This window comes from Dipodomys spectabilis, unplaced genomic scaffold, assembly GCF_019054845.1.
Source record: "Dipodomys spectabilis isolate Male_0828 unplaced genomic scaffold, ASM1905484v1 ptg000329l, whole genome shotgun sequence".
NCBI lineage: Eukaryota > Metazoa > Chordata > Mammalia > Rodentia > Heteromyidae > Dipodomys > Dipodomys spectabilis.
The window spans coordinates 330,906-352,334 of NW_024871006.1; the positions used below are offsets into that span (position 1 = coordinate 330,906).

Genomic DNA, 21,429 nt, shown 5'->3' on the forward strand with positions numbered 1-21,429 from the left:
TCTGAACTACATCCACAGATAATGACTATTTTTCAAGTTGATAGCCTAGAAACTACATACATTTCTCCCCAAATATGATCATATTTTAAAATTTAGACTCATGAGATGATCGAGTCATACTTCGATCCATAACACCCTCAACTGCCACACATAATATTGCTTCTCCGGGAAAATACTCTTTCAATCTTCAAATAACCTCTTGTAGACACGCCTTCCCTGAGAGTGACAAGAATGGCCCCTGGTCATGGGCAGGAAAAAAAGAGTCACAGCTCCCATTCCTCTTCATAGTCACCTTCCACTCTGAAGATTTGAAGAGAAGGTAATTTAAAGTTAATTATCTCCTCCAATGGTTCTAATCCAATGTTCTTGACCCTGCTGTACCTCACAATCATGTAAGAGCTTATTTAAAAAAAAAAAAAAAAAAGGTTAATTCCCAGACCCCACTATGGACCAAGTTAACCTCAGTCATTGGGACTACAGCTGTGGCACTAATAGTGCTCATAAGCTTCTAGATGATTCCCAAGTGTTCCAGGGTTGAACCAAAGGCTAATTCTCTCTCCTTACTGCTGCCATTGTTCCAGGTTCTAGCCCTGAGCTCACAGACTGCACAGGACAATTAAGAAATATACTCATTGTTCAGGATATTTCAAAGTAGAAAGGCAGGTAAGCATGCAATGGGACCCAGCTGAGAAAGCTGGTTGGCTTTAAATATGTCATCAAAATACTTCACAAGCTGTAATGTGGGGACCCCAGATTTTTTTCCCACTACTTGCTGCTTTCATGAAATGAGTAAACAGGGTGAAAATACCATTGTGACTATTCTCTCAGTCCCAAAGAGAGATTTCAGATGTGGGAAAATGAGTGGGAAATTGACTATACTTATAAGGGTAAGACCCCCTTCTGGCTAGAATAACCAGGAAAACAGACATATCTTCAAAGCAGATGAAGCTGATGCTCACTCAAGAAGGTATCCTTGTCAGGTGCTGGTGGCTCATGCCTGTAATCCTAGCTACTCAGGAGGCTGAGATCTGAGGATCGAGGTTCAAAGCCAACCCAGGCAGGAAAGTCCATGAAATTCTTATCTCCAATAAACCACCAGCCAACCAGAAGTGGCACTGTGGCTCAAGTGGTAGAGCGCTAGCCTTGAGCTGAAGAGCTGAGGGACAGCACCCAGGCCCAGAGTTCAAGTCCCATGACCAACAAAAAAGAAGGTTTCCTTTAGCCAGGGACTGGTGGCTCATGCCTATAAATCCTAGCTACTTAGGAGGCTGAGATCTGAGGATCATGGTTTAAAGCCAGCCCCAGCAGAAAAGTGTGTGAGATTCTTATCACCAGTGAACCACCAGAAAACTGGAAGTGGAGCTGTGGCTCAAAGCAGTAGAGCACTAACCTTAAGCAAAAGAACCCATGACAGCACCCAAACCCTGAGTTTAAGCCCTACGACCAACAATAACAACAACAAAAAAAAGGTATCTTTTGGAACCAACTACAAAGGATACATAAGTGTTGTATTCACTGCATGAGCAAGAATCAAGTAAAGATGGAAAAACATAGATATTTCATTTAAAAACTTAAAAGGAAGAGGGAGAATGTGAAGTAGTCTCTTTCTCCCTTTGATGAACACAAGAAAACAAGAGAAACAATTTATTTTTCCTTCTTTCTCTTTTTTCTTTTTCTTTTTCCATCATTCCTTTTTTAAACAACCTCCTCTGTCTTTGTATTTCATGAGCAACCTTTATATGAAGTCAAGGCCCAAAAGTGATGGTTCCTGGTTTCTTAGTATTTTCCCTGCTAGTGACTCCACTTCTTGATCTTAGAGGAATATGCATCTCCAAATCCAAGAACCCTAGGATGTCTTTCGCCATGTGGAAGAATAAATAATAGAATTTAGGTTGCCTAGTCAACCTGCTGGGGATTCAAGGCGGGATTAGCTTCTGCTAAAGAGAAGAGGAGGCAACCTCTCAACCTATGGAAATTTGGTTGTCCACTACGAGTAGTTACTCAGCCTTCCCTGGTCTTTTTTCAGTTTCTCTAAGGACTACTGTTTTTAATTTCCTTCTGTGTCAGTCCTTCCACTAATACTAAGTCTTCTTCACTGAACACAAAAACAAACAAAGCAGAGGAGACATCAATTACAAAGGCATTATCCAATGAAAGTGGGACAAAGGCAGAAGAAGGCACAATTCTCTCTGTAGTCTGCCATCTCTCTCCCCTCATGATTGACAGATGTCCTTCATACTAAACTTAGATGTTCATAGAAGCCACTTAGCAGGATTTGATTTACCAAACACACACACATACACACACACACACACACACACACAGAAATACATAGGCCAGTAGATATAAAATCACACCACAAATCAGTTTCCACTAATACTATACTACAAATCTCAAGGGAACCAAAGGCTTTACTTTTTGAGCTTTGACACAAGTGATAATGTCTCATGTTTTCCAGAACTGGAGAAACAGGAAGACACTTCAGTTAAAAGATATGGTGTTGACCCAGCACGGAGTTGAAGTTTGGGAGCAGCATTCAAAGCTGTGATACAACTGTAATAGACACATCACAAAAAGAGCTCCTTTTTTTTGAGATTTTTTTTATAATATTCTTAAAGATGCATATTAAATAATTTCTTCTGGACCACAAACATGATTGAACTTAAAAAATAAAAGCCCTATAAATATTGCCAACCCAACCTTTCCTTCTTTTGCAGCTCCTTTCTTGCATAAAATGGTATCTTTCCAACCAAGCGCTTAAACATAAATATTAAAATAATAAGTGGGATAAACTACACATCTACTTACAATTTCATCACTACTGTAGCACCTTTTTGGTTTTTGTTTTTGTTTTTGCCAGGGCCAACAATGCATTCGTTTTTTGTAAAGAACAGGAGAAAGCTGAGAAGCTTAAGGACTTACAATGACACATCATTAAATAATTAATCACCTTTTTTTAAGTCCTAAGCCGTTGTCATATTTCATCCATCTAGAGAGAGTTCATCCTATGCTATCGATTCCAAGGTCCCCTCACGAGGGGAAAAAAAGGAAAGAAACTAGGGAGAAAAAACCCTCAAAGAGGCAAGGTTCAATTATCTCAAAGATGACTTTCAATTGCGCTTTAGTGAACTTGCTTCGCCCCTGTAAACCCACCAATCCGCAGCAGCGTCAACCAATTAGTCCATTGCTTTTTTAGTCTCCAAGAATCAGTTTTACAAAAGATGCCACATCTGTTGCTTTGGATTCGTGTAAGGTGAAAAATAGATGTTGCTGAGAGAGAAAAGACAAAAACAATACAGGATATTAATATTTGTCAACGATGATACATGAGATTAGCAAATTCATAGCTCCATTTAATAAACAGATTTACTATCCCTACCAGGGGTAAGCTGGGTTCTTCTGACCCCTTGCAAAATCAAGCACACATTAGTGTTGTAGCTGTTCTGAAGATATCTCTTCCTTCTTGCCTAGATTAACATCTCTAGGTTTCTACCACAAGAATCTGTTGCACTCTGAGTTCTCTGTAAATCCCAATCACGTGAAAATACAAAGATTGGCAAAGGCCATCCAAAACTCTGGCATAGAGACTGCTTACAAAGACACTTTATACTGATATAATAGTAAAATAGTTTGACATTTCAGAGGTCCAAGCACTTTCATTTCGCAAAGAAAAATTGGTAAAATAAGAAGCCAGCTTTGCCCAGCAATAAATGTGCCAGGAAAACACCTTTGGAAAACTGGTTCAGAATGAAAGAGTTAAGGCCATTTCCTAAGTCTTAGCCACAGCCAAGAGTTATGCTTATGTCTCTCTCGTGATGAAGAGTTGATCCATCTGGAAAATAACACAGACTGCCAAACTATCGGTATGTACAGAGAAATCTCAACATAGAGAAGTAAATGTTGGAAGGGGGAAAATGGTCTTCATGCACGCAGTTCACATTAAGTAAACTTTAAGGGGAAAAAAAATCAAATCTAGACCTGCACTTTGCTAGAGGAAGAGGCAAGGTATGAAGCAAGAAGGCCACCTATTTCAAAAATAATTCACCACTTTTCTCTGCATCCTCCCAACCGTGTAAGAGTGAGGGCCAGGCTGTAACAGTAAAACATTCTACCTTTAGTTCGAAAGAGATACATCTGAACACAAGCCGTAGGACAGTGGGCACAGGACCAGCCAAACAACCCCAGAAGAACAGTTCATTTAGGTAGAGCCTATTGCCACATGTCTACACCCACCCCCACACACCATGGTCTGGAGATAATGTTTCCCAGGGCTAGCTGAAGAGATCACTGTGAGCATTTCTGCACGCAGACTGGGAGATGATTCATTCTGCTTCCCTGACTTGAGGGATTTCGTTTACAACCTTCCTGTGACTTAGCTGTAGGTTTTCCCAACTGCCTTTGCTTTCAGCTTGACCAGGGAAGGTTGGATGAGTCAGTGCTGTGGAGAACTGAATGCCCACCCATGGAAGTTTCAGGAAACAATGCAATGGAGAAGGAACCGAGAAATAAAACCCAGAAGGAAGGAGGTGGTCGCTGGTAAGGATCATGAGGGTGGAAAAACGGAAAGGAGGTCTTCTTCTTGCTCATCGGAGGATACAGGTTAGCTGCTAGCTGACACCCAACAATAGTCACGAGGGTCACTTGCTGCAGGCAAAAGACCTTCACCCTGAGCTCCTCCAACTGCCAAATCATCAAATCATAGCATGGCTTTCAATCACTAACCGCTCACAGAGTGCACTTAACCAAGCGTTTTGCCATTACCGGGCCTATTAGCTTTCCCACATCCTCTTGACATTTGGAGATCTTTTAATGCACTTAAAAAGCCTTTTACTATCAAAACAAGACAAACTTCAGATTGTCCTGGTGATGACTTCCAGTGTCTCCCATTTCCCCCACCCCAGCTCCCCACTTTCCCTCTTGCTTGGTTGCTGCCAGCTCACTAGATGCAACCTAAGTCCGCATGAATGAAACAACCACACTTTCATTACATTTAAAAAGGGGGAAAAAAAATCTTCAAGCATCTTTCCATTTATTCTAGGGCTGAGAAAATGCTGAGAGAGCCACAGGCCAGGGGACAAGAGGGCAGACATGTCACACGGGAGGTGTGATTTGCTGTCTTGTGTGGGCCTAGGGGCCAAAGAATGCCGGGAGATTTGATGCCTTCTGTCAGCAATGGAATGAGAGTAGCAAGGCAAGAGCCTGGAGATGAGCAGATGAGACAGGATGAATAATTCCAGACTGTAGCCCCAGACTTAGATTCCTTTACATAAGGAACGAAGGACTTTACACCACTTTAGGTTAACAGTAGTGAGACTCCAGGAAGCATCAAGACCCATGGACAAGCTTCTAGGAGCAGAGGGATAGGTCTCAAGCATCAACAGGCCTCCGGAATATCCTACAGACAATCCCTTGTCCATCAAAGCTATGTATGGTTTTCATTGGTGTGTGTGTGTGTGTGTGTGTGTGTGTGTGTGTGTGTGTGTGTGTGTGTGCTGGTACTGGGGCTTGAACTCAGGGTCCGGGAGCTATCCTTTAGCTCTTTCTGCTCAAGGCTGGTATTTTAACACTTGAGCCAAAGTTCCACTTCTGGCTCTCTGGTGGTTAACTGGAAATGTTTCTCAGATTTTCAGGCCCTGGATGGCTTTGAACAGGGATTCTCAGATCTCAGCCTTCTGAGTAGCTAGGATTAAAGGCATGAGCCACTAGCACCCAGCAAAACTATGGTTTTCTATAGGTTCAAGCATCCTTATTTCACAATACAATTCAAACTAAAATATCCTAAGGCATGTGGAGACTACAATTACCCGTCATGTAAATGACCTATCAATCACATGAACGACATGACATGGCTGTCATGGCTGGTATTTACCATTGAAGACAGAAGTCAGCAAACTGGCTCACAGGCTGAATGTAGCTCACTGCCTGATCACCGAAGTCTACTGGAACATGACCACACTCTGGCCTTCCTTTCACATACTGAATATGGCTTTTATTGGTGGCAACAGGGAGTTCAATAGAACCACCAATGAGATGGCCCACAATATACTAAACTACTATCTCAACTTTTACAAAAAAGCAAGCTTAAAAAAAAAAGCTACCACCTCTGGAAGAACAGTGACCTCCTCACTCCCTGTCAGAAGTTCCAGATGATTTAACTAGATATTTCATTGAAAATGAGCTATACAACTTGTGGGTAGCAATGGGAGGGGAAAACTGGGAGAGAGAGAGAGAGAGAGAGAGGGAGAGAGAGAGGGAAGGGGTAACATTGTCCAAAAAGAAATGTACTTAGTACCTGACCTCTGTAACTGTAATCCTTCCTTTGTATATCATCTTTATAATAGCAATTTTAAAAAATTAATGAGATGATTTAAAAGTTTGTACAGTCCCTCTATACAATACTTTAATAATAACAATAAAATTATATATTGAAAAAGTATGTATGGCTGTCCATCTTAATTAGGATGAAAATCATTTGGGAAGAGACATGGGGTGTGCCTCTGATGGACTAGTATACTACCTTTCACCCAGAAAAAAAAAAATGATGGATTTTTCCTCCCTAACTCTTTATGAATTCCTGAAATCTAAATAATAGCCACCCACCATGTGTTTCCCAATGGACTCAGATTTTCCATTTAAAAAACCTCAATTCCACAGGAAAGCAGGGAATAGCAATGGGCTTAAAAGGCAAGCTGATTTCCAGGACCACAGAGATTAATGTCATGAAAAGAAGAGGCAAACCCACACCATCTGACAACATCGATGTGTTTGCCAAAAACATCAGTGTTTGTTAGAACATAAAGGGGAGAGAAAATTCAACATCAGCAGGCCAATGTATAGTAAGCATTTCTTTTTCTTTTTTTTTAAATGTGTTCTGATGACACTTCTGATAAGAAGCCACTGTGAAGGGGGGTAGAGTGGAGAGCGTTTTGCATGTAAAAATGGCTAGAACTCAGCACCAGGCCCTGAGTTCAAGCCCTACAGCCAACTCCCCCACCCCACCCCACCCCCCAAAAAAATGGTTGGAACTATACACAAAAAATATAATTTTATCTGAAATTAATTACAACACAGGGAGACTTTAAATCAGATTCCAAATTCTGTCGAATTCTTCAGGAATCACTGAATGTCTCTCATACTTGGTGTGAAATTCATTTTAAAATGCCTTAGAGGTCCCCCAAACATCCCACCAAGGGTAGCCAGAACTGAAAAGACTTTGAATGACCATTTTTAAAAATAATAATAATAATAATAGGAAGTGGTGCTGTGGCTCAAGTGGTAAAGCGCTCGCCTTGAGCTGAAGAGCTGAGGGGCAGCCCGAGTTCAAGCCCTAAGACCAACAAAAACAAAAAACAAAACAACCAAAATAATAATAATAACAATCAGGGAGAAAATATTCAACCCAAGTATGCAGAGTGCTAGGATTGTCTCAATTATTACTCATCTTGTTGTTTTCTTTTTTCCTTTCTTAATTTTAGGTCTTAGGGGAATAAAGCTGTTGAGTGTTGAGCCCTGGGTTATGTTCTTTAAAAGGAAACAGTGGAGACCCAAGGAGATGATCCTGACTCCAATTCATCCAACTGGAGAATAATCTCGACTTAAAAAGAACTGAAAGTCCACATGACTGGCTGTGATACTCTCACTTGGCCCTGGACCATGTTCTGTGTAGCTCTTGTGACTTGACACTTCCAAGCTGTGTTTCTTCACACATCACCACCACCTCGCCATTCCATCTGGTATAGGACCCTGCACATCTCTGCTACCCTGAGCTGGGCATGAAGTCAGCTCAGATGTTGGACAGCAAAGAATGGGAGTGAACAACATTCCGAGACTACCGATAACCACTCCGTACAGAAAAGACACTCTCAATGCTTTCTCTTCTTTCTTTGAAATTGGACACGAATGCTAACTCTCTCCTTCCTCTGCTAAAAATTCAAACCTTAATTACGAGGGGGTCGAGGTTAACACTGAGTCGGTCCTAAGTGGTCTGGATAGTCTACCTCTCCCCAAAATATGCTTACCTCACATTCAAAAAGGGCTTAGATAGAGTAGAGGGAAGGTCAAAATCTTGTCCATCTGCACCAAAGAATCATTTATTGATAGCTTAGAACACTGATGACTACCATCTAAAGGAGACTACTTTAAAAAAACAGCAGTAAGCTTTGTTTTCATCTCTCTTTTCACTAATGGAACAAGTGCTTATGAATGGATGCAAAATTCAAATTAAGAATGGTTTCTCACAGTGTGTTTCCATTCGTGTAAAGGCCAAGAGAGAAAAGTGATTCTTTTCTTCAACTCTGTCACCACCAAAATGAAGTTCATCTAATTAATCCCAACTATTTCATCAAAAGATGGTGCCCACTATATAACTTTTCTCGTTGTTGTTGGATGTGGAGGCTGAATTCTGGGCCTGGGCACTGTCCCTCAGCTCTTCAGCTCAAGGCTAGCACTCTATCACTTGAGCCACAGAACCACTTCTGGCTTTTTTCTGCTTATGTGGCACTGAGGAATCAAACCCAGGGCCTCATGCATGTGAGGCAAGCACTCTACCACTGAGCCAACTTCCCAGCCCCCACTATATAACTTTTAAGTGTCTCTTATCATTTGATTCTCTTTCAGTCATGCTTTCCTTGATTTTATTTATTTCCTTTTTTGGAGGCCCATACTGGGGTTTGATCTCAGGGCCTTGTATGCTCATTTATATTTGTTTGTTTGTTTAGCTCAAAGTTGACACTCTACCACCTGAATCATACCTCCACTTCCAGCTCTTTGTTGGTTAGTTGGAGATAAGAGGCTCACAGATTTTTCTGCCCAGGCTGGCTTCAAACTGTGATCCTCAGATGTCAGCCTCCTGAACAGCTAGGGTTATAGGCGGGAGCCACCAGCACCCAACTTTCTTATGCTTATATTGTGATTTCTAACCACAAGTATCCTTTATATTTGAAATTATAATTCTATAGACATAACTCAGTCTATATCATGACAGGTTTATCAGCCTATAAAAAACTTGCTGAAAAAGTTGACATGATCCTACTTTGTATTAAATGCTGCAATAAAACCCCCTTGTACAAATAATAGTTTGCAAAAGGATGTGTAATGAATAAAGGACTCCTAACTCTTTTCCTTAAATCTAATCCCTGTTAATCATATCTCAATGGATCAACTTGTCCAATGTGATGATTTAATTACAACAAAACTACTTCACTAGTTACTACTTTGGAGCTATTTATTTATTAATTTGGATTTGCTATGGCTAATACTCACCATAAGCTCTGGATAGGTAGGCCGTTCTTTGGAATTCTTCTTCAAGCTGAACAACAACAACAAAAAAAAAAGAATCACATTAAACTCTAGAACCTATCTTTCAGAAAACCAGAACTGGGAACCCACAGAAAATTGATTTAACTACTTTAACTACAGTAGTTAAAAGTGTATGGAGAAACCGAGCACAGGTGGCTCACACCTATAATTCTAGCTATTCAGGAGGCTGAGATCTGAGGATCATGGTTCAAAGCCAGTCTGGGCAGGAAAGTGCATGAGACTCTTATCTCCAATTAGCCACCAGAAAACAGAAGTGGCACTATGGCTCAAGTGGTAGAGCGCTCACCTTGAGCTCAAGAGCTGAGAGACAGCACCCAGGCCCAGAGTTCAAGCCTTACGACCAACCCAAAAAAAAGAAAGTGTATGGAGTACAAGGGCCTCCTATTTGGCCTTCTGATGCTGCCTGCTGCTATACTTATAAATTATGTCTTCAATCACTACGAATGTATCTTTTTAAAAAAATAGAAGTTTGTGTGTGTGTCGTATTGTATTCACTTTTCTTTGATACTTTACCAGTGACATTCAGACTAACTTTTCTGACTTACGGCCATTACAAAGACCTATCTACTTTCCTTCTGAATACCATTCAATCCTACCCCCAACTGGCAAAGAAATGGGCAAGTGTTCCCTAGATAATACACTCATTATCTCTCCTATATCTTCAACTACTTGGTTCTCCTTGATTCTAGTTCCCTTGAATTTATATGTAATTTCCTTGTGTGTGTGTGTGTGTGTATGTGTGTGTGTGTGTGTGTGTGTGTGTGTGTGTGTGTGTGTGTAGTGGTACTGGGGCTTGCACTCAAGGCCTGGTATGCTGTCCCTTAAGATTTTCACTCAATGCTGAAGCTCTACCACTTAAATCACCTTTTTTGGTGGTTCATTACATATGAAAGTCTCCTGGGTTTTCCTGTCCAGGCTGGATTTGAACCTTGATCTTCAAATCTCAGCCTCATGAGTAGCTAGGATTACAGGTATGAGCCACCAGTGTCCGACTATAATTTGTTTTCATATATCCCTAACTAAACCCATCACGTTTCTAAGACAACACTACTTCTTTACTTCATCCTTGCTGATAAAAGAGCAAAGCACATTTAGTCAGCAAGTCAGCAATTATTCTTCTTAAGACATACTTTGCAGTCATGCACTACTAACAAGTGGTCGTTTGGATCTCTGCATACATAGACATTTAATAACATTGGATACTAGAGGCAATAATAATAAAATTGCAAGATGAAAGAGACCAGCCCTTCACCCCTGTCCTCAACCCACCCCCAGAAAAAAAAAAGAGAAAACTTATAATCCCACATGACAGAAAGGAGAAAAATTATGGTTTACAAGTTATCCTGTGCACACTGGGCCACAAAATCATACGGGAATGGAAAGGAACTGAGCCTGGTATTGAAGGAAGTCAAATGTGACTAATTATTAGGTTGCTAGGAGTTGTGCTAGCGGGTCATTTTGAGGAGCTGAGAACTCATCATGAAAGGGCAAAGTGCAGAACTATGAGAAAAAGAAGCCACTGGGACACTTGGAGGATTTATGGTTTAATAAACAAGATGAGAAGGAGGGAGGGTTTGTGTTCATTTCTGTGTTGAACTAAAACAACTTAAAAGCAGCCTACCAGTTGATTCCAGGCAGTGTGGCAGGTAGATGCCAGGGAACGTGAGACAGAGCACAGGTAGACGTGAGGACAGAAGTTGCAACCTGGGATGGAGGGCAGACCTAGAACCTACGTGAGCTCAGAGACCACACAACTTAGGGAAGAAAGTCCATCTCGACTGAGAATAAGAGGAATGGCTGGCCACTCTCAATGTTGGATTGACGTGGGAAGGTGTGCCTGTGTGAAATGGATGAATAACTTCACGTGTGCTTTGCCAGCTACCTGGATCCAGAGAGCCCGGGTCAGTGGGTCTCACCTGGAGGTGATCTGACCCAAAGGGGGACATTTGGCAATGTCTGGAGTCACTTTGGGTTGTCATAACTAGTGGCCAGATTGCTCCTGGCCCCCACTAGGTAGAGCCCGGGGTGGTTGATGACCATCCTATAAATGAGCCACTCCAAAATGCCCTCTGCACCAAGGGCAGGAAACCCTGGATGACATCCTAGGAGAGATCTTCCTACTCTAACTTCCTATCATCTTCTCTGGGTTGCAATCTGGTCATTCATGGGGCTTGAACTCAGGGCCTGGGCACTGTCCCTGAGTTCTTTTGTTCAAGGCTAGTGCTCTACCACTTGGAACGGCAGCAACCACTTCGGGTTTTCTGGTGGTTAGCTGAAGAGTCTCACAGACTTCCCTGCCCCGATTGGCTTCAAACCACAATCCTCAGATCTCAGCCTCCTGGAGTAGCCAATTGGAGGCCTGAGCCACCAGCACCCAGCTTGCAATGTAAATTGCAAGTAATAGCTGGTTCATCTGCGATGTAGGCACATTAGTGTCATCACTACCACTTCCTGCCTCTCTATCCTTTTCCCCCATTTTTCTAGAAGCAAAGTTTTTCTAAGTTCAGGAGCTAGTTCAAAGAAACACAGAGGAAACGTGATCTGTGGGCACTGCTCATTTGCATACTGATGCTGTGTAAAAAATAATGTAGAAAAGCACTGAATTTCTAGCTTTTATTCAAAGCCAACCAAAGGCCAGAAATTCTTTTCTAAAGGTTGAACAATTTAACCTGCTAAATCAACAGCAAGATGCAGAAACATAACATAAAATCCACATTTAATAGTCAAGGGATTTGCTTCCAGTGTTTCTGTTTGGACCCTAATTGCATATTAAAATTGATATGCTTCTTTTTTTTTTTTTTTAATGCTAGTCCTGGGGCTTGAGGTCTGGGACTGGGTGCTGTCCCTGAACTTCTTTTGCTCAAAGCTAGCACTCTACCACTTGAGCCACAGTGCCACTACTAGATTTTTCTGTGATTAATTGGGAAATAAGAGTTTCACAAACTTTCCTGCCTGGGCTGGTTTGAACCGTGATCCTCAGGTCTCAGCCTCCTGAGTATCTAGGATTACAGGTGTGAGCTCACACACACACACTCACCTAGCCAGTGTCTGGCTAAAGGAATAATCAGCCAGATCAGTGCTGTTTCTCAAATGTTCAAACAATAGCTTCTTCACCAAGGATCTTTGTAATATCACTTACTGTTGAATCTCTACATCAGTACATAACGAAAGGAATCCCTCTCTTCCCAATAGAAGCAGAGGAAGAAGGGCTTAAACTCTTCCACTTTTAATTTACAATAATTTGAGCCAAGTTATTTTATCATTTCACTGCCATTAGTGTCAAGGGAATTTTCTCCAGAAATATTCTTTCATTTACAAGTCTGTATTTAAAAAAAAAAGTACCCCAAGTTGATCATAAAGTGTTTCATATTCCTGAAAACTCAGAGTTTGCTAGTCAAGGGACCACTTTTTTTATTTATACCCTTCTTTTGTGTGTGTGGCAGTACTGGGGCTTGAACTCAGGGCCTGGGTGCTGTTGCTTAGCTTGTTTGCTCAAGACTGGAAGTCTTCCACTTCAGGCTTTTTGGTAGTTAACGGGAGATGAACCTCCTGGATTTTCCTGTCTTGGCTGGCTTTAAAATGTGATCCTCAGATCTCAGCCTCCAGAGGAGCTAGGATTACAAGTATGAGGCTCCAGCACCCAGAGATTTATACACTTGATTAAAAAGGAAAGTTTACCCAAAGCTCTACTATAGCATATTGATGGGGAAGGAAAAAAAAAAAAGCAAAGCAATGTTGTTTATTGAATTCCTACAATTGATAGAACCCATTTTCTCCATCTTTTAACTTAAGGACACTTCAAAACATTCACTAACAATCACAAAATACCCAAGATAGGGTTATAGGTGGGAGAAGGAGGGGTATATTTTTCCACATCTAATAGGAAGAGCTCGAAATTCAGTATAAAATAACCACTTCAAAGTTCAAAGCTACCCTAATTTCTTTTGGGATTTAATTCCAGACTTCTGAATTTTCACGTAGCTTGTCATTTTTCAAGCACACAATTGGCTAGCTGCCCTAATTCCTCTCCAAATGCCACAAAACACGCTTCTAACCGTAGCTGACACTAAAACCCAGCTTCGTGCAGCCTTGAGAATTGCTAGCCTGGCCTTTGTGCTGACCGGAAGATTTCTGCACATTTGAAATCCCACTGACCATTTCCAAGAAGGACTATTTGGTCTGTCCACAGAATAAAAACACATCGAGCCTCTCCAGCCATACATATGTCAAAAGCTAAATAAATATCCAGTGCCTCTTTTTATTGTCCTTTCTGAACAAGCTGGAGACAATTGGAGTTGTCCCTGGTGTATACTCATTTTCCTGAGTCAGATAGTATTGACCACTGGAAGAGTTCCTAACAAACTCCAATAGGCCTTGGTGCTGGTCAGAGGGGCCTTGAGTCTCTTAAATAAGCCTGGAAGGAAAGCAAAAATAAGTCTAGCTATTTTGCCAGAGGGTGTTGATTTGCAGTGACTTCTATGAACCTATGGAAAGCAGCTACGATGAAAACCTAAGGCTGCTACAAATCCACTAGATAGAGAAACTCATTTGTTAACCCTTCCTAAGGCTAGACTATAAGGTTTTCTATTCAATTCCCCTGTGATGAATCTCAAAACAAAGCTTACGTATGTGGTTGACACTACCCGCCTGAGGAACTCAGAAAAGAATACATACAGGAAAAGGAAGATGAAAACACCACTCAGTAGTCCTCTTTGAAAAGAAGTACAGGAGGGAAGCATTTGTAGGCAGTCCCATACTTCCCTATCTTCCTTCCTTCTATACCTTTTCTGGTGTTACTACTGCACAAGAAATGCAGCCTCTAAAATCTGGACTCTAGAGCTCACTTCGAGTCTGATGAGGAAACCTGTAAGTGCTTTCTTCGCCAGTCCAGAGACTGACTTGCCATCACCTGACACAAAGGTGGGCCTGTAGGCAGTGGCTACCAAGCCAACCCCGTGTGCACAGGTATGCAGGCACCATGCACAAAGGTAAGGTGATCCAACGCCTAGGCAAGCATTCATCCCAAAGGAGGCCCCAAATTCTCCAGCAGATTCCCCAGGAGAAGGGGGATGCATCCTTCCTCTACCTTCAATCCAAATACAGACATCAGGCCTTAACACATGGCTCTATCCATCTTGAATTTTGAGATTCAAAGCCTGGCTTTCTAAGCCTTTGTTCCTGCTTCTCACCAAGCTGTGAGGTACTGTGGGGAAGTTGTGAAGGATCGCCACTGGGCTGTGTTGTACAATGCAACGCAGCAGGCATATTATACAGACAAGTTTTTGTAGGGGAGGTATGGCTCAAGTAGGAGCACCATCCATGAGGCCAGAGCTAAACAAGAACAAGAGATCCTGAGTCAGAGCCCCAGTAAAAGCAAAGAGAAAGAGGGAAGGAAGGGAGGGAGGGGAAGGAGAGAGGGAAAGAGAGAGGAAGGGAGGGAGGGAAGGAGGGAGAGAGGGAGGGAGGAAATCAAGGAAGGAAGGAAGCAAGCAAGCAAGCTTCAATAGTACAGCTTTACTTTATGTGTGTGCATGTGCCAGTACTAGGGTTAAACTCAGAGCCTCTCTCTTGCTTAGTTTTTCTCCTCAAGGCTGGCACTCCACCACTTGAGCAACACTTCCACTGCCATCATTTTGCTCCTTTATCAAAGATAAGGGTCTCTCAGATTTATCTGTCCAGCCTGGCTTCTAACTGTGACTCTCCTATCTCAACCTCCTGAGGAGCTAGGATTATAGGCATGAACCTCTAGCACCAAGCTATTCAACAGTACAGATTAGGATCAGGAAAACAGAAGACTAGCCTACAGCAGGAGTTCTACTCATAGACTATATTCTTCTCTTTATCAAGAAATAGGTGTTCTTTGGTAACAATAAAGAAAGAGTGAAGCACTTCAAGTGCATTAACTAGATCGTTGCTGAGTGGAGGTGTATGCCCATGTGTTAATATTTATGAGGGGAAAAAAAAGACATTTCTTCCATAAAGAAGTCGGTCTATAAAGCCAGTCATAAGATCTATAAAAGAAAAATATCAGTGCAATTTTCAACTCCATTGGCTTCAAAATAATTTAATGCTCATCCTTAGGGGGTAGCAAAGAAAAATACTTCAGTGGTTTATGGCAAGCAGAAACATTACTGTCGTGGGAACTGGAGGCTCTCCTAAAGCCTAGCTGAGGAGAAGTAAGAATGCTCATAAAAGTCAGAATGAATGCTTTCCTGCCATTTCCAAACTCCCATCTCACCAGGAGTGACTCGCCAGTGTACGAAGCTGCCCTTCCCCAGGATCAGATTCTACCAGCGCTGTCAGCTGCAAAGCTGGCCAGAGGAAAAAAAAAAAAATCTGCCCATTGGCAACTTCGAAAGTGAAATGATTTGTGGGTTGTTTTTTTTTCCTACTGTTATCATGGTCAATAAACGGCATGAAGAAGGCAAGTCTTGACATAGGATAAAACAAGGTGCATAGAAGGGGGGTGGGCATCCCCTGAAACACATCTATAGCTCAAAATACTTAAATGAGGGGCTGGGAAGGTGGCTCAGTGATAAAGCGCTTGCCTTGCATGCCTGAGGCCCTGGGTTCGATTCCTCAGCACCACATAAGCAAAAAGAAAAAAGCCGGAAGTGGCGCTGTGGCTCAAGTGGTAGAGCGCTAGCCTTGAGCTGAAGAGCTGAGGGACAGCGCCCAGGCCCAGAGTTTAGGCCCCACGACCGGACCCCAAAAAAAAAATACTTAAATGAATGGATTATGGTAACTAAGATCAACTAGAGAAATGAAGCTAGATCTCCGAGGGACATCCACCATGCTGACATTATAGGTGCAGGTGGGAGACGGGGAGGAGGCATCGTGATGATCACAATAATGTGGGCATCTGGGAGCACCGTACGTGACAAGGCTTGGTTTTTGTTTTTCTTGATAGTGTTCTTCTTTTGTTGGGTCTGTGTGTGTGTGTGTGTGTGTGTGTGTGTGTGTGTGAGAGAGAGAGAGAGAGAGAGAGAGAGTATGCTGGAGATCATACCAGGGCCTCACAGAGGACTCTACTACTGAATTATAGTCCCAACCTCAAGGTCTTCATGTTTTAAATATCTGTTAAAAGGGGATGGGGGGAGAAAAGCCACCTGCTAGTGGCTCACGCCTGTAATCCTAGCTACTTAGGAGGCTGAGATCTGAGGATCATGGTTCAAAGCCAGCGTGGGCAGGAAAGTCCATGAGACTCTTTTCTCCAATAAACCACTCAGAAAACCAGAAGTGGTGCTGTGGCTCAAGTGGTAGCACACTAGCCTTGAGCTGAAGAGCTGAGGGACAGCACCCAGACCCTGAGTTCAAGCCCCATGACTGACAAAAAAAAAAAAAAAAAGAATGCTTGAAAAAAACCAATAGAGGCTGGGAAGGTGGCCCAGTGGTAGAGTGCTTGCCTTGCATGCATGAGGGCCTGGGTTTGATTACTCAGCACCACATAAGCAGAAAAAAAAAAAGCTGGAAGTGGCACTGTGGCTCAAGTGATAGAGCGCTAGCCTTGAGCTGAAGAGCTGAGGGACAGCGCCCAGGCCCAGAGTTCAGGCCCCATGACTGGACCCCCCCCCAAAAAAAATAATAATATTTAGAATTACTGAAGGCAAGGTTTAGGGGACAGTACTTCTGAAAGCCAGCTAGAGATTTATAAAAAGCCAGAGTTAGCCAGGTGCTAGTATCTCACACCTGTAATCCTAGCTACTCAGGAGGTTGAGATCTGAGGATCATGGTTCAAAGCCAGCCCAGGCAGGAAAGTCCATGAGACTCTTACCTCCAATAAACCACCAGAAAATGGGAAGTAACACTGTGATTCAAAGTGGTAGGGCACTAACATTGAATGAAAGAGCTCAGGGACAATGCCCAGGCCCTGAGTCCAAACCTCATAACAAAAAAAAAAAAAAAAAGAAGAAAAATTACTGGATGAAACTGGCAGTTAACAAAGAACGACTCTGCTTTCCGAAACTTAGCACCGATATCTTAACTCTTACCGGTGTTTCCTAAAATATTCCCAGGTCAAGGACAAGAAGACGGAGGATCTGGAGAGACCTCCCCAGGGAAGATCCTCCCTGCCTTACTGCCCCTTCCAGAACCATGGGTGTCAACTATCCAAGATGACTTACCTTTTACCAACTTGGGGATAAAGTGATGGGTGGAGGTGGCGCTGGGCGGGGGAAAGAGTGGAGGAAGAAAGTAAAGCAAAACAACAAAAACCAAGGTCTTTCCATCGAGAGGGAAAACCATGACCCTGTTTTCAAGCTGGCTGAGATATCACCTTCTTCACAAGAGAAGGAGACAGACACGAAGGCACACCTGAAGAGAGGTTAGAGGCATTAGAGCTTAGGGTGGCCATTCAGCCCAAACCAAAACAAACCCTTGTTGGTCGGCCAGCCTCATGAATCATTAAAGACAAGCCACATGGGTAAAAAGGGACTTAAGACAAACACACTTCATGAAAACTCCAGAGGAACTTAGTTTCATAGAAATACCCAGTTGCTTTAAGCTGGATTCAAGGCACTTTTTCCCCAAAGAACAAACTAATACAAAACCAAGGAAAGAGGCTCTGGACGTGTAACCCTGAAGAGCTTTCGGCTTTTCCAAGTCCTTCTAGATCAACGAAGTGGCCAATATTACTCCCCTCCCAAGATCACTGCGGACATTGTTACTAGCTGGGCCTCTCCTTCCTACCCCTCCTCCAGCTTCCCATATAAACCAACTCCATTTCACTTTGTGTTTTATACTCGATTTCCTTCATTCCACGGCACTGTCATTACTGCCAGCCCTATCCAGCACCCCCTACCCCCAGCTACCGTGCAGAATATGCTAGCCCCTCCCTAACGTTCCTTGAATGCATTTGTAATGTCCATGGAAACAAAAAGTTTGCAACCGTCATGTGGCTCTTTCCATTCCAAGATTCTCTCCAGACTCTTAGCCCTGCCTACTATGCCTTACTGGGCAAGTTGATCCATAGTTATCAAATGTTTGTAGACTCTGCTGTTGTACAAGAGTTCCAGTACTATTGTGGTACCCGCTGACCTCCCAGGAAGTAATTCTTGGCATCAATTTCCCCATCCTACACTTCCAGCAGGTCTATTTATGCTGTAATTGACCTTAGATTGCTGACAGCTTTCAGGGAGGCGTTTCTTATTTTTGTGTCCCTATGGGTTATAAGTGCTCCTTTGGTTTAGAATACCTTTCCTTCTCTATTTCCCACTCATTTGGAAAATGTCTCCTGAATCTTCAGCTCAAGATTCATCTTCTTCAGGAAAACAAAACAAAACAAAACAAAAAAAACTCTCTCAATGCCTTTCCTCGGAGTTCCCCCCCCTAAAAAAAAATACCCTAAAAATATCTATAGCTTTGGACCTGTCAACTTATAATGATGTACCGCTGGACCTATCAATTTATGAGGCTTGGCTAGTAAACTCGGAGCTCAGAGATGGCAGAGAACGGGATGTAGCCACGGTGTTCCCCAGAATGGAAGGCACAGATAACAGATGCTTTTGAAATGATAGTGTTTGATGGATAGAAACCAATAGAGGTTATCCCTGAGCAAGCATGGTGTTCAGCGCTGGCCCGGGGGCGCCCTTACCACTGTGAGGTAAAGTCAACAAACTCTGCGGAGAACTTGTCGGCTGGGAGTTGCGGTGATGGCTCTTCAACCACCTGTTTGAGCTGCTGAAAGGGAGTTCCCCATGAATCATAGGGAAACCGGAGGATTGCCAGCTCGATCTAGAATGGAGAAGAAACAGGTGAGCACCAGTGGAAAGAGCTCCCTAGAGGATCAGCTGTGATCCATTCGAGGAGAATCAGCTACGTCAAAGGTGAAATTCAGGTATGAGTAGAGAGGGGGAAAAATTAAACTAATAACTTATTCTGGAGCAATTTTCCTTCACATTCTTAATGCTGGAGATTATTTAAAAAAAAAAAAAAACCCTATATCTTACTAGGGACAGTTATTTAAACCTTTCTAAAATGTTTCTCCAGCATACTATACTGATACAGAAAAAAATTATGTCAGCCAGGTGCCAGTGACTCATCTCTATAACCCAAGCTGAGATCTGAGAATCAAGGTTTAAAGGCAGCCTGGACAGACAAATCTACAAAAGATTTATCTACAATTAACCAGCAAAAACCTAGATACAGAGCACCAGCCATGAGCAAAAAAGCTAAATGAGACCCAGCACCAAACCAAATATAAATACTTATATATACATACTGAGATATATATAATAAAATATATGAATAGGCTTTAAGATCTAAAGGAACCAGGTTTTCACACATTTAGTCCAAAAAGGAATTGTCTGACTTCTGCAGAACTGTTCCTTTGCTGCCACCTGCAGGTCACTTGGTGAAAAGGAAACATTAAAAAAAAAATTAAGTAGCCTAGGACCAAATGACTCATCTCTTTTTGGACTTGAGTAAAGGCCACTTTGCCGTTATAGGGTCACGTGTTTTCTGGGCAGGAATAACTCCTGGGATTGATCATCTGCTGTGTCTGGTCAGGAGCCTGGACCACAGTGGATAATTCCAGACCTTGGAGACACACTGAAAACTGATGATCTACAAAATTATGAATAAGGCACTAATGGTTCAACTGTAGGAGTGGGATAAGGACGTTACTCTATTGGTTATTGTAATGAGGCTATATCTAACCTAAACTGCCAAGACTTTATTTTTTATTTTTTGGTCAGTTGTGGGGCTTGAACTCAGGGCCTAGGAGCTGTCCCTGAGCCTCTTTGTGCTCAAGGCGAGCACTCTACCACTTCTGCCACAGCGCCACTTCCAGTGTTTGAGTGGTTGATTGGAGATAAGAATCTCAAAGGGACTTTTCTGCCCAGGCTGGCTTCAAACCATGATCCTCAGATCTCAGTCTCCTGAGTAATTAGGAATACAGGTGTGAGCCACCGGTGCTGGCCAGCCAAGATTTTTATATAAAAATAACTTAGAATCACAGCCAAACAACACGGTGGTCACACCAGAATCTACACACGTCAGGACCTTTGGTGTAGCTTAGGCTTCTTGCCTTGATTAGACTAATGTAGTTGAAACCGAAAGAAATGAACTCAGACCTTCTTGCTTTACAGGAGGAAAAGAGAAAGCCATGTCATTCAAGGGGAAACCAGTGGTAAGAAGCAGAATAAAAGTTGGCTGACCCAACCCACTCCAGAATTTCTACTAAATCATATTTCAAACAATTAACACACGAGGAATCCTGGGTACTCAGGAGGCAGCAAGAGGAGGATCATGGTTCAAGGACAGCCCAAGCAAACAAGTTAGTAAGACCTCCCCCTCCTCATCTCAACACATAAGCCCAGGCACAGTGGTAGGATAATCAAGTTGTGAAATCAGCCATGGACAAAAAGTAAAGAAAACCTATCTGGAAAAAATGACTACAAGCAAAGAAGGGCTAGAGACATGGCTGAAGCAAAACAGTGACTGACTGCAGAGCAAGTGCACGGCTCCGAGTTCAAAACCCCAAAGAATCACCTCCCACTGCATGCTATAAAGGATGCCCAACACACACGCTGATACAGCTACTCCATGGTCCCCAAACCCACCCCATCCCAGACTCATGCTCAGAATCTCAAAGCCCCACGCCGAGTCTCATACGCTACCATGGTGATGCCTAGACTCCAAATGTCAGACTTCACACTGTATCCCTTCTGGTTGAGCTCTGGATTTATTCTTTCAGGCTGGAAAGAAGATAAAAAACTGAGAAACAGGAAAGACAAGCGACATTTGTAGCACCATAGTGACTCAGGGTGGGGTGGACAGATCCAGCCTCTAAGTTGTTAGAATGCCTCCTATATCATGCAATATTTCAGTGGGTTTTCTTTTCTTTTTGTTCATTTTTTTTCTTAAGAGACAGCAATTGATCAAAGGCCCTTCATAACAAATTTTAATGTTGCTTTAAAAAGAAACAGGTGGGGGCTGGGAAGGTGGCTCAGTGGTAGAGCGCTTGCCTTGCATGCCTGAGGCCCTGGGTTCGATTCCTCAGCACCACATAAACAGAAGAAAGAAAGAAAGAAAGAAAGAAAGAAAGAAAGAAAGAAAGAAAGAAAGAAAGAAAGAAAGAAAGAAAGAAAGAAAGAAAGAAAGAAAGAAAAG

The 21,429-nt window shown here is 42.5% G+C and overlaps 1 protein-coding gene across 3 annotated transcripts in view; it reads right to left on the reverse strand.

Moving 5' to 3' along the window:
* Positions 1–2,518: 2,518 nt before the first annotated feature.
* Positions 2,519–21,429, reverse strand: part of Map2k6 (mitogen-activated protein kinase kinase 6) — a 113,874-nt gene continuing 94,963 nt past the window's right edge. For all 3 annotated transcript variants that reach the window (XM_042702686.1, XM_042702685.1, XM_042702687.1), the window contains exons 9-12: positions 20,937–21,014; positions 18,911–19,050; positions 9,262–9,307; positions 2,519–3,270 (exon numbers count right to left, since the gene is read on the reverse strand). In XM_042702686.1, the coding sequence (XP_042558620.1) occupies positions 3,193–3,270; positions 9,262–9,307; positions 18,911–19,050; positions 20,937–21,014 (342 nt within the window). In that variant the 3' untranslated portion in view covers positions 2,519–3,192. The remainder of the gene's footprint in view (positions 3,271–9,261; positions 9,308–18,910; positions 19,051–20,936; positions 21,015–21,429) is intronic.